General features: G+C 38.6%; 1 protein-coding gene across 7 annotated transcripts in view; it reads right to left on the bottom strand.

Annotated features, from left to right (window-relative positions):
- LOC121388010 overlaps nucleotides 1-12,244 on the bottom strand; it is a 66,692-nt gene that overhangs the window by 29,376 nt on the left and 25,072 nt on the right. For 6 of the 7 annotated variants that reach the window (XM_041519208.1, XM_041519211.1, XM_041519205.1 and 3 more), the window contains 3 exons: nucleotides 8,504-8,612; nucleotides 7,142-7,287; nucleotides 2,742-4,445 (listed from right to left, as the gene is read on the bottom strand). In XM_041519208.1, the coding sequence (XP_041375142.1) occupies nucleotides 2,742-4,445; nucleotides 7,142-7,287; nucleotides 8,504-8,612 (1,959 nt within the window). The remainder of the gene's footprint in view (nucleotides 1-2,741; nucleotides 4,446-7,141; nucleotides 7,288-8,503; nucleotides 8,613-12,244) is intronic. The other variant, XM_041519212.1, reaches the window with a different exon arrangement.

Below are 12,244 nucleotides of genomic sequence, written 5' to 3'. Positions count from 1 at the left end.
TTTTAATCCTATAATTTCTAAAAGTAAAATACTAATAATAATCAATGGTGGATTCATTAACGTCCGCGCTGTAAACAAAAATGGCCGCTTATTGCTTTGTGTTGTGTTTCCCACGGCAGATAGACGCCAAGCAAAAAGACGTCTTTGTACAAAAAACAACCCCAAAGAACCCAGATAAATATCTCGCCAATTTCGTCCCAGTACACCTGACTACGGAGTTTTAAAAAATGCTGTAAACAAATGTTCGGAGGATTAAGGATTACAGCAATATGAAAGCATGGCAAGCCAGAACAGCTACTGAAACTCGGCATCATTTAAAATAAGGAATGTTGTTTTTCTGTAAGAAAATGCATCCACCAGTAACTTTGGTTCAGAAAACCCCCACTTTTCAGCAACAGAAAAGAAGCAAAAAGATTATGCGGAGAAGAAACTCGGCTGTTTCCGGACCTCTGTGAAAATATATTAAAATTAACATGACTGATGTAAAACTCTATGTTGGAAAATCATTAATGGCGAGTGTTTTCTGTGTGTACTAGGTTTAGTATGATCGGTGTAATTTGTTTTACCTTTATTCTCATTTTCCTTTATCATATTTTATTGAGTAAAAATTATTCCACGTTTAAAAATGACTTCTGAACTTCAGTTGATATATATATATGAACAGAAACAGCCGAGACAAACACACCATATGCCACAATGAAAATGATATATTAATAGTTTATTAAAATGTTATCTTTCACCAAACATACAAAAATATACGAGAATTAAGCACTATTTGAAAGTTATTTTTACATTTCTCAACACAACCAACAGAAAAACGACATGATTTTAGTTCTAAAGTTTATTATAATCAAGTGTTTTATTTACGATATTTCTGAAAAACAGAATGTTACATATCACCAATCACGTGTGACATCATCCATGTTGATAAACACTCAGGTAAAGTTATATTTTATTATCTCAGATTTTATTAAGTTTTGTGACTTCACAAAAATCCTGATAGCAACTGGAGGTTCGATCAATAAAAAAAACCCCAACAGATTCGTGAACAGTTTGAAATTTGGTCATCCTGTGATTGATGATTGGACAGTATGGCATACACTGAATGATCAATTAGTTACAAACCTCTGTCATTTAAAATGTAGCAGGAAGACTTTTGCATTCATAATTTGTATTTTTCTTCACTAAATTCGTTAAAGTAAGTCTTGCTAAACGTATTCCACTAGTCTTGTTAGGAATGCAGCCACATGTTAGTGCCCATAACAACTTCCGGAGTGTGTTTTAACCAATTGTATTAATGCTTACATCGGATGCATTGACCAGATAGAACTAAGAACATGAAGGACCCATGTATTAGTGGTCTTTATAAAACAATTTGTTTATTCACGTTTTCTTACGGCTACCCCGCCAACAGTAACAAGAACCTGTTGACCTCTTTGCTGCCAATCCTGGATCAAGATTGATTTGTGAATTTGTGGCGTACGCTACTAATAACATAGTACCTTTTTGAAAATAGAACTGGATCTTGTAGATTTAAAAAGCCTGAAACAATTGATTGGCAGAAAAAAGGCTGGTTAAGAAGCATGGGAGAGCTAAAGCATAGGCAATAACAATGGAGAAAAGTGAACAGACGACACAGAAAGCATTTAATTTGTAAAAGAAGTCAATGAAACAGTAAACTGAAACTGCTGGTGACAGATTTGGACAAACCACAATAGCAGGTAAGCAAGGACGTCTACAGTAACTTTACCTTTGCCCGCTTTCGTGGTTTTCTATGAACATATGGGTGTTGAACAGTTTTCAGTGGTGAGCGAGTGAGAAAACGCGAGCGCGCGATGTAGTATGGCATTCTCGTGGCCTTATACGTGCTGACCACAGCACGCCTTCTGGTGGCAGATGGAGCCCTGTTGTATGCCGAGGCGCGGTTAGGAGACGAGTCAGAGCGCCTAGGCATATAGACAACAGCAGCCTGTGTGGCTACTATCTTGCTTAAAACAATGGGAGGCAACGAGAAAGCTGCCGCTTTTACACTAGCACGCGTCGGTACTGGAGCCATCACTGGATTAATAACAATGATTATTCGCTTTCTATCATAATGTTGAGCCTTAGGAAGGTCTAGCTTGGATGCAGGAAGACTGATTGCAGCTACCTTGGAGACAACATGACGGGTTTGTGTAATAACAGGTCGAGGGACTGCCTGAGGACGAATTCTCGCTCTTCGAGATGCCACTGCGCTTCCTGGTGATGCGTGTGATTCGGAGGAGACCTGAAGGTAGGGATGGAAAAATCAGGGAAAGGTGCAGAAAACAGGATAGTATGCAAAGGCAAGGTAGGTTCTACAATTATCATAGCTTGTGACGTCGTGTTCTATACAAAGGTGTTCCTTCATGTTCTTAGTTTAAATTTATTCAAGCAACCCGCCGTCCTATTATCTGGCCAGTCTCTATAATAAGCAAGCGAAGAGTCAGTGAGCAATGACTATGATATAAAAAAAGAATGAAACATAAAGAAAACAAGAAAAAATAAGGAAAGGTAGGATTCTATGAATACAATTAATAAAGAATTAAAGGTTGGGAAGGAGGAACTAAATCCATAACAGTTAGCCTACACAAAAAGCTGTACTTGTTAGACCATTTCCAAACTACCGTATAGGGAAACACTACACAACTAGACTGGACAATGGCATACTACATAAGAAAGAGAGGAACAGATTTGCAAACACTACAGACAGAACACATTACCTTGATCTTAATTTTATCAAGGACAGAAAGCTTTAGAGGGCTAAGACTCGCGTTGCCACCACGAGTTGAACTCAACATCAGCTGCTGAGGTGATTCAGGCAACACTGTCTCAACAAGCGGCAGGTGGAACACATCGAGTCGGTGTCTTAAACCTCCTGCAAGGCGTTTTCGGAAAGTCGTCACAGGGACAACGTGTTTTGTGGAGCCAATTCTAAGTGGCATGAATCTTAATCTTTGCTCATACGAGTAGGGACTAATGTCGAAGTCTCTCGTGCTGGAATCTCTCAGCAGGTTTTTCCGCACGTCGTTCTGTATTGCTCTCATCTTTGTGACGTAATCTCCAAGGAAGTCATCTTGTCCTTCAATGAATGACGACAACCTCAGGTGTCTGCTCTCCACACCAGACCCCTTGATAGAGACTGGAGGGTGGTAATATCGGAACCCAACCTTCCCGTCGTGGTGCCGAGACATGGCGTCTCCTTCCACGCTCATTAGCAGACTGGCGTCATCGTACGAACGCAGCAGACTACTCAGTGCACCGCGCGCACGTGCTGTAGAATCAGACAAAAGTTTATTAAAATGCATGTCATGTGTGTTGTTATCATAACTAGAAACACTGGGAGTGGAAGGGACATACGGTGACACACTCATGGATTCGAATTTTGGGGATTGGTCTTCGTGTGATGATAGTTCGAGGTATCCCTGAGGTGAGTGTTGCCACGTAGGTCTAAAGGGCACGTAATCAACGTCTTCATCGTCTATGTCGTACGTTTTCCCTCCAGTCGAGTAAGTATTTTCATAATCTGACAAAGATTCGGTATCACTAAGTACATCAGACACGTCACTTGATGCAATCGATTCAACGTCATAATATGGCCAGTATTTCGACTTACCCTGCTTTCCTGCTCGTTTATTGGCCAGACGTGTATAATAATTGCTAACATGCTTCTTGGACACATGTACTTTATGTCTTCTGTGTGGGTGGTGGTTGCTTTCGGTAGCAATGTCAGAATCTGAGTGTGCCCGAGTGGAGAAGGTAGGTGATTGCCTACCACTTGAATATGGAGAGAATAATTGGGACTTGGATGGAAGTGAAAATGTAGAAGGGAAGTAACTTTCACTGAGGTTGTTATTTCCATGTAATTGTAAAAATGAATTATTAGAAGACTGCATTCCACTGTCTTTGTAAGCGAGCAATGAAAGAGGCGACGTACCGATATCGTGTTGGGCAGAAACCATCTTAGGTGACACGTATCCACCAAGGAGTTGGGTTGACCTCTGTGATCCTGTTGAGTATGGGTATGGTGGAGTGATCTGACCACTCTTTAACACAGATTTGTATCGTCTGCTTACAATCCTGGGGGACACGTATCCTCCTAGAAGACGTGGTGAAGGTGGCATACTGGCAGTTGGTTTTTCGTCTGGTTCGTACTCAAACATGGGAGGTCTAACGTGTACCCCCGTGAAGCGACGGACACCAGTCGGCAGGCTTGTCACCCCTCGGTATCTGCTGGAGTATTTGAGAAGGGAGCCCGGTAGAGACGGAAATGGCCGTGGGCTGGCTGTTAACGTAGACGTTGATAAAGGTATTGGACTTCTGTCCATTGCTTTCTCAAATATTGGATAATTTCGAGAACGCCTTGAAAGAGGTTTGTATCCTATCCTCGCTCTACTTGGTTTCACTGGCTCCAACACAGACGGGGGCTGCATGAATATCGAAGGGAACACCAAGTTATTTTACATCATTTCTAATTTGTTTCGGGGGTCTACATCAAGGGATTATACATAGGAACTGACATCTAAAGGGTAAACGAAATACAAAACTAAACACACCACAACTTCTCTTCAGACCCTTGGCCACTATACAGCAATGGTGAAAAGCAGAGTATAAAAATAACCAAAAATTATAACATCAGCTGAAATGAATGTGATGTGACTTCTGAAAATAATACGTTAGACACACACATCAAACAACATAGAAAACAAAGGTGGATGAAATAATACACAGATCAGAAGATACATAGTTGAATAATAATAATAATAATACCAATGCATGTAGGAAAAGAAAAACAATCATAGTTAATAATTGACGTGTATTGCATGACATACATGACTTAGCACATGGCAATGGATGTGTGTGTGTGTGTGTGTGTGTGTATATATATGTGTGTGTATGTGTGTGTGTGTGTGTCTGTGTGTGTGTGTGTGTGTCTGTGTGCGTGGATGTGTGTGTGTGTGTATATATATGTGTGTGTGTATGTGTGTGTGCGTGCGTGCGTGTGTGTGTGTATATATATATATATATATATGTGTGTGTGTGTGTGTTGTGTGTGTGTGTGTCTGTGTGTCTGTGTGTGTGTGTGTGTGTGTCTGTGTGTGTGTGTGTGTATGTCTGTGTGTGTGTGTGTATGTCTGTGTGTATATGTGTGTGTGTGTGTGTGTGTTTGTGTGTGGGTATGTGTGTGTGTGTGTCTTTGTGTGTGTCTGCGTTTTCTGTGTCTTTCATCTAAATCTCCACAATTACTATAAATATGTGTGTCAAAATGTTTACTGTTTACAATTATTTACAGGTGCATCACTTTCTACTGACGATGGACGTACATTTGAAACAGACATCAGTGTCCAATTGGTTGATACTTGATGAAACCGGAAGTGTAAACACAGACATCCATTGCAAATAGCCATCTCCAGTGAACCATGTCGACGACAGGATTTGCCAGAAGGCGATATCCACATATATCTTGGTTATTGTCTTTCACATTGGCGTTGTCGTCTTCAACGTGCATATCATATCATATCATATCATACCAAGAGATAACTCGAATTAGCTGTATTTCCTCAACTACCATAAGTTAAATAATTATTCAATTCACACACATTAAAAAAACCTAAAGTAAACAAACATGAACTCACATAATAAACATCTTCATTAACCCGCAAAAAGAAAACGTGACAAGACTTCGGGGTGGGGGTGGGGTGTGTGGGTTGGGGACGGGTCAACAATTACAAAACGTAATATGTGGCAATTTTTGAAATGCTGAGAGTCACCATTCCTCTAAAATAAAACAACGCTTTCATCTCCTGATTTCCCTTTCATTATGATAATATGTCATCACTGAACCAGAATGTTGTTTTTTTAATTTAATTTTTTTTTCTTTTTTAAACATTAGCCATGACTGCTTGTGTTTAATTTATAAATACAAATGAGATGGGTTTTTTAAATCGTTACGTAACTTGACAAACCTCTCCCCTCCCCATAACGTTATGCAACGAGGATCATAATTCCCCTCCTCTGGAGCGACGTGTAATTGTTGAACAAACCATCAACTGTGTATCACACTACAATTACTGATTTAGTGAATATGTGTAGAAACGTGCCCACGTACCATGCTGCCTGCACTGTTGTTGTAGTGCGGTGAGGATAATAAAATTATTTAAAAATGAACTATCATTGTAAGATTAAGTTAAGTTTTTAAAATACATTTTTCAACTTCGACTACATGTCAGAGATGATACGAAATGATAACTTAATTTATTAATTTATTAAGGTTTTACAGTCAATATTGAAATTTAATATCGTGAGGAAATAGTTTTGAACTAACACTAGTATCACATTTTAAGATTTTTTCACCTTTGTTCTTCATCTCAAAAGGACATATATCAAATGTGAACTACATTTTCTAAAATACTGTATAATATTTATATAATACCAATGATTGTTTATGAGAAGATTCATTTTTTTGTACTCCTAAGTTAAAATGCGTGTTAATTATAATGAAAACAATAAATCTGATAATAATGGTCGTAAATCGCGTTATTGAAATTGTATATGACATAATAACATTTGTAAATGACTTGGAAGATACTAAATATTATACATTTATAATATTAATAGTGCCCAATATGAGAAAGCAGACAGGAATAACAAAGTTCACATTAAATGTACAGAATTTAAGAGAGCAATTTGGTAACTTCTGTTTTTGTTTCCTTCTAAAAATAGTATAAACCAATAAAAAAGGATAATTATATTCCAGATCCATTTGAGATATTTGACCAACATTTAACCAGCAGGAATACGAAGATGGTATGAAGAGTAGGTACATAAATTATATTTCAACCTGAGGATATAGATATACCAGTGTGTGTGTGTGTGTGTGTGTGTGTGTGTGTGTATGACGGTATGAGAGAGAGAGAGAGAGAGAGAGAGAGAGAGAGAGAGAGAGAGAGAGAGAGGGGGGGGGGAGGAGGAGGAGGAGGAGGAGGAGACAGGGGTGAGAGGAGGGTAGAGAGGGGTGGGAGAAGACTCTAAAGACTAATAAAAACAAGGTAATATCAACAGGTGCTATGTATCTACATGACTCCGGGACTAAAACTAGAGACGATGTGACAAGACTACTCACGATTGCGCTGGTTGCGTCTGACAGCAAGCGTTGGTCTCGACCCCGTGACTTTAGGGACGTGTCGTAGGTGTCGTCCAGCACAGCGTCGGACAGGTAGGTGGCGCGAAGCACGCTGTCTCCAATGGCGTACTCTTCAGAACGGGTGTCTGAAACCGTGCAGAAAGCAGACAAACTTTAACGTCTTCCCGTGTGCGAGCTACTTCATTATCTAGGCTGTCTGTTCAAGACTGGGTTAGCGGTAAGTGATTAGTTGAAAGAAGTTGTGTAATGGCCTTACACCTACCCATTGAGTCGTTAAAATTCACTCTGGGTGGGAGCCGGTACCGGGATGCGAGCCCTGTACCTAAAAACCTCGAGTCCGAAAGCGTAACCTCTATACTACAGAATTACTCCTTTTATGAGGTTTTACTTCATACATAACCATCAAACCTCACATGTAGGACAACTTGGGATGGCTGTGTGTCGAGTACTATTACACGGTTTCGTGACTTTTTGAGAGTAAATATGAAAATATCCCTTCAACTCGACTTTGCGTTTTTTGATACAGTGATATTTTGATTTGGTGACCTTTCTCCTATTGGGGGGGGGGGGGGGGGGGCGTAGCCCAGTGGTAAAACGCTCACTTGATGCGCGGTCTGTTTATGGTCGATCCCCGTTGGTGGCCCCATTGGGCTATTTCTCGTTCCAGCAAGTGTAATAAAGGATGGTGGGATGTTGTATATAACAGATCCCTTGTGACGATAGCGGGTTTCCTCTCTATATCTCTGTGGTCCTTAACCATATGTCTGACGCCATATAACCGTAAATATTGAGTGCGTCGTTAAATGTCCGATTGATACATCGTCTATAACAGAAACTTTTCACTTTTTCTGCCATGCACACATACCTGGATTTGGTTACGAACGCTTGTCATGGATACATGCACGGCTGTTTACGTTGCCTAATGTGCGAATACATGCGGTCATTAAAGACACTGTTCCGAGTTTGCAGCCATTATAAGATGGTTCCGTCTAACAAAGCCTATTCGGTGACTAAAATTACATATTCAATACATTTTCTTGTTAAGAATATCAGTGTCTGTATATCCAATGTGTTTGCGATCGTGTGCTAATGTTTGAAACAGTCATTGTCCATTTTCCTTCTTTTGTTTTTGTACGTACGAAATTATTGGAACGTAAAATCTGGTTTGGGCTACAACGAACATTAAAACGACAACAAACACCTTGTTTATACAGATACAAATATGTTATACAGGAAAATATCTTTAATTTATAATTTTAGTCATCAAAAAAGGATCTGTTTGTCATAAACATGCAATGGCATCAAACTGGGGAACGTTCCTTTAAGAGAACCAAGACTCACCATACGCGGAGTGAAGCGGCCTCTGTACGTAGTAGTCGTTCGTGCTCAGAGAACGACGTGATGGGGCGCCAAAAACGCTTCCTCGGAGTGCTGAGTGGGCCCTTGTGCTCTGAAAGTGAAAAAAAACCCACTAGCTTACATGACAGTCTCAAAGTTGCATAAAGACCAGGATATGTTTTTTTTAAAGTTGCATAATGACCAGGATATTTATTTTTCTCAAAGTTGCATAATTACCAGGATATTTATTCTTCTCAAAGTTGCATAATGACAAGGCTATTTATTTTGCTCAGTTGCATCATGACCAGGATATTTATTTTGCTCAAAGTTGCACAATAGCCAGGATATTTATTTTGCTCAGTTGCATAATGACCAGGATATTTATTTTGCTCAAAGTTACATAATGACCAGGGTATTTATTTTGCTCAGTTGCATAACGACCAGAATATTTATTTCGCTCAAAGTTGCACAATGGCCAGGCTATTTATTTTGCTCAGTTGCATAATGACCAGGATATTTATTTCGCTCAAAGTTGCATAATGACCGGGGTATTTATTTTTCTCAAAGTACATAATGACCCGGATAATTGTGCTCAGTTGCATAATTACCAGGATATTTATTTTTCTCAAAGTTACGTAATGACCAGAATATTTATTTTGCCAGTTGCATAATCACCAGGATATTTATTTTTCTCAAAGTTACGTAATGACCAGAATATTTATTTTGCCAGTTGCATAATCACCAGGATATTTATTTTGCTTGATAATGGTAAAGATTATACCCAGCATTACTTGGCTACAAAAAATTACATTCAAATAATTTCATTTACTAATATAAATTTTTCGCAAAGTGCAAAAACCGGTGACCGACAGCATAGCGTATATAACAGTTTTAATTTGAATTGTGTCTTTATACTGGCTGCTATTTTGGTGGATACACGATATTACAGTTTTAATTTGAATTGTATCTTTATACTGGCTACTATTTTGGTGGATACACGATATCACAGTTTTAATTTTAATTGTATCTTAATACTGACTACTAACTTGGTGGATATACGATATCACAGTTTTAATTTGAATTGTGTCTTTATATTGGCTACTGTTTTGGTGGATACACGATATCACAGTTTTAATTTTAATTGTATCTTAATACTGACTACTAACTTGGTGGATGTACGATATCACAGTTTTAATTTGAATTGTGTCTTTATAGTGGCTACTGTTTTGATGGATACACGATATCACAGTTTTAATTTGAAATGTATCTTAATACTGGCTACTGACATGGTGGATATACGATATCACAGTTTTAATTTGAATTGTATCTTAATACTGGCTACTAACATGGTGGATACCGGTATACGATATCACAGTTTTAATTTGAATTGTATCTTAATACTGGCTACTAACATGGTGGATACACGATATCACAGTTTTAATTTGAATTGTATCTTAATACTGACTACTAACATGGTGGATATACGATATCACAGTTTTAATTTGAATTGTATCTTTATACTGGCTACTATTTTGGTAGATACACGATATCACCGTTTTAATTTGAATTGTGTCTATACTGGATACTAACCGGCCACGGTGGCGTCGTGGTTAGGCCATCGGTCTACAGGCTGTTAGGTACTGGGTTCGGATCCCAGTCGAGGCATGGCATTTTTAATCCAGATACCGACTCCAAACCCTGAGTGAGTGCTCTGCAGGGCTCAATGGGTAGGCGTAAACCACTTGCACCGACCAGTGATCCATAACTGGTTCAACAAAGGCCATGGTTTGTGCTATCCTGCCTGTGGGAAGTGCAAATAAAAGATCCCTTGCTGCCTGTCATAAAAGAGTAGCCTATGTGGCGACAGTGGGTTTCCTCTAAAAAACAGTGTCAGAATGACCAAATGTTTGACGTCCAATAGCCGATAATAAGATAAAAAAAAATCCATGTGCTCCAGTGGCGTCGTTAAATAAAAATAAACTTTACTTTTATACTGGCTACTATTTTGGTGGATACACGATGAAGACGTTCTGTGTCTTTATATTTTTGGCAAAGGATTCTTGCTCCCCCCTCCGCACGCCCCGCCAAACCCACCACCACCACCCAAAAAAAACAAAAAAAAAAAAAAAAAAAAAAAAAACACCCCCCCCCAAAAAAAAAAAAAAAAAAAAACATCCAACAAGAAATGTTTATGCTGTTACAACGCATTACATATCAAGCCCGTAGCCAGGATTTTTGAAGGGGGGTTCTTTTTGGTATTAAAAGGGCACTTGCGAGCACATTGTCGGTTTCAGCATGTTTCAGAGTGGCAGGACATGACTCGGGGGGGGGGGGGGGGGGGGGTCTCTAGCCTAGTTTGAAAGGGCACTTCAGAAAAAAGGGGGGTTCGTTCGAACCCTACGAACCCCCCTGGCTACGGGCTTGCATATTTATAATTATAATTACATAATTAAGTTTCCGCTACATTCATTACAACATAGAACGGCATTAGTCCAGACGTAGCAACGGGAGTTTGTTCAATTCTCGATGAACGTAAAAATTACGTCGTCAGGGAACGTCATATCTGATTACGTCATATTTATTTTTAAAGGGACATTCCCGAGTTTGTTGCATTGTAAGATGTTTCCGACTAATAAAATATTTCTACGATTACACTTTCATATTAAATATATTTTCTTGTTTAGAATATCAGTGTCTGTATATTCAATGTGTTTCTGGTCGTCTTAATATTTGTAAAAATCCCAAACTGGATTTTGTCTACAAATAATTTCGTACGTACGAAAAATTCTTTTTTAGGAAATAAAATGAAATTTAACATAATACAAATATTAGAACGATCAAAAACATGTTTAATATACAGCCACTAATATTGTATGCAGAAAAAATATATTTGATATGTAATTACAGTCGTCGAAAAGTCTCTGTTAATTGATAACATCTTAAAAATTGCCGCAAACTCAGGAATGTCCCTTTAATGGGCTAGTTGTCTTATTGAGCGTTATTGTTTATGGACCAAAAGTAATTCAAAATAAAGTATGAAGTTTTAGTCACAAGTGTTATTATTAGCAAGTATCATTCAAATTTAATTATAAGTATTGTCTGTCATTTCTTTTACGTTCATCGACAAATGAACAAACTCCCGTTACTACGTCTGGACCAATGGGATGACGTTACGTTGTAAAGAATGTAACAGAAATTTAATTATTCCTTAAATATAATAAAATTGAAATTGTAGCTTTTGTATCAGGCTGCAATATGAATCAATATTTGTGTGTTGCTTTAGCTAATGGAAACCAAGTTTACCGACACTCTGCGGGCGTGTTCACTATATCCGTGTTACGAGTTGCAGCCTCTAATGTCACACTATAATCAATCAGATTATATTCTCAAGTGTATGGCTTTCGTTATGTAGCAAGGTAAAATATTGTGGACAAAACACAAAATAAAATAACACGTTTTATAGACAAAGTGTCTTCACAGAAGATACATAAATAATACTAAAATGCAGCATAAAATGTAAAGTTTTTAACAGCAGCGTATACATCACATAGGCTAGTATAAACATACACATTCATTGTACACAGCACGACCGCGTTTGACGGGCTAATCGCCAGATTCACGCGATACGATCTCTACGCGGCTACAAGCTGGCAAGTTCTTATGTTCTTGTGTGCAAGTAAACTCCATGACAACGCCGTGTAATGAACTACACGTGCGGCAAGCGAACGCTTTTCAGCAGATTTG

This window comes from Gigantopelta aegis, chromosome 14 (assembly GCF_016097555.1).
Source record: "Gigantopelta aegis isolate Gae_Host chromosome 14, Gae_host_genome, whole genome shotgun sequence".
NCBI lineage: Eukaryota > Metazoa > Mollusca > Gastropoda > Neomphalida > Peltospiridae > Gigantopelta > Gigantopelta aegis.
Note: the sequence above shows the minus strand (reverse complement) of the source record. Positions and strands in the feature narration are given on the sequence as shown.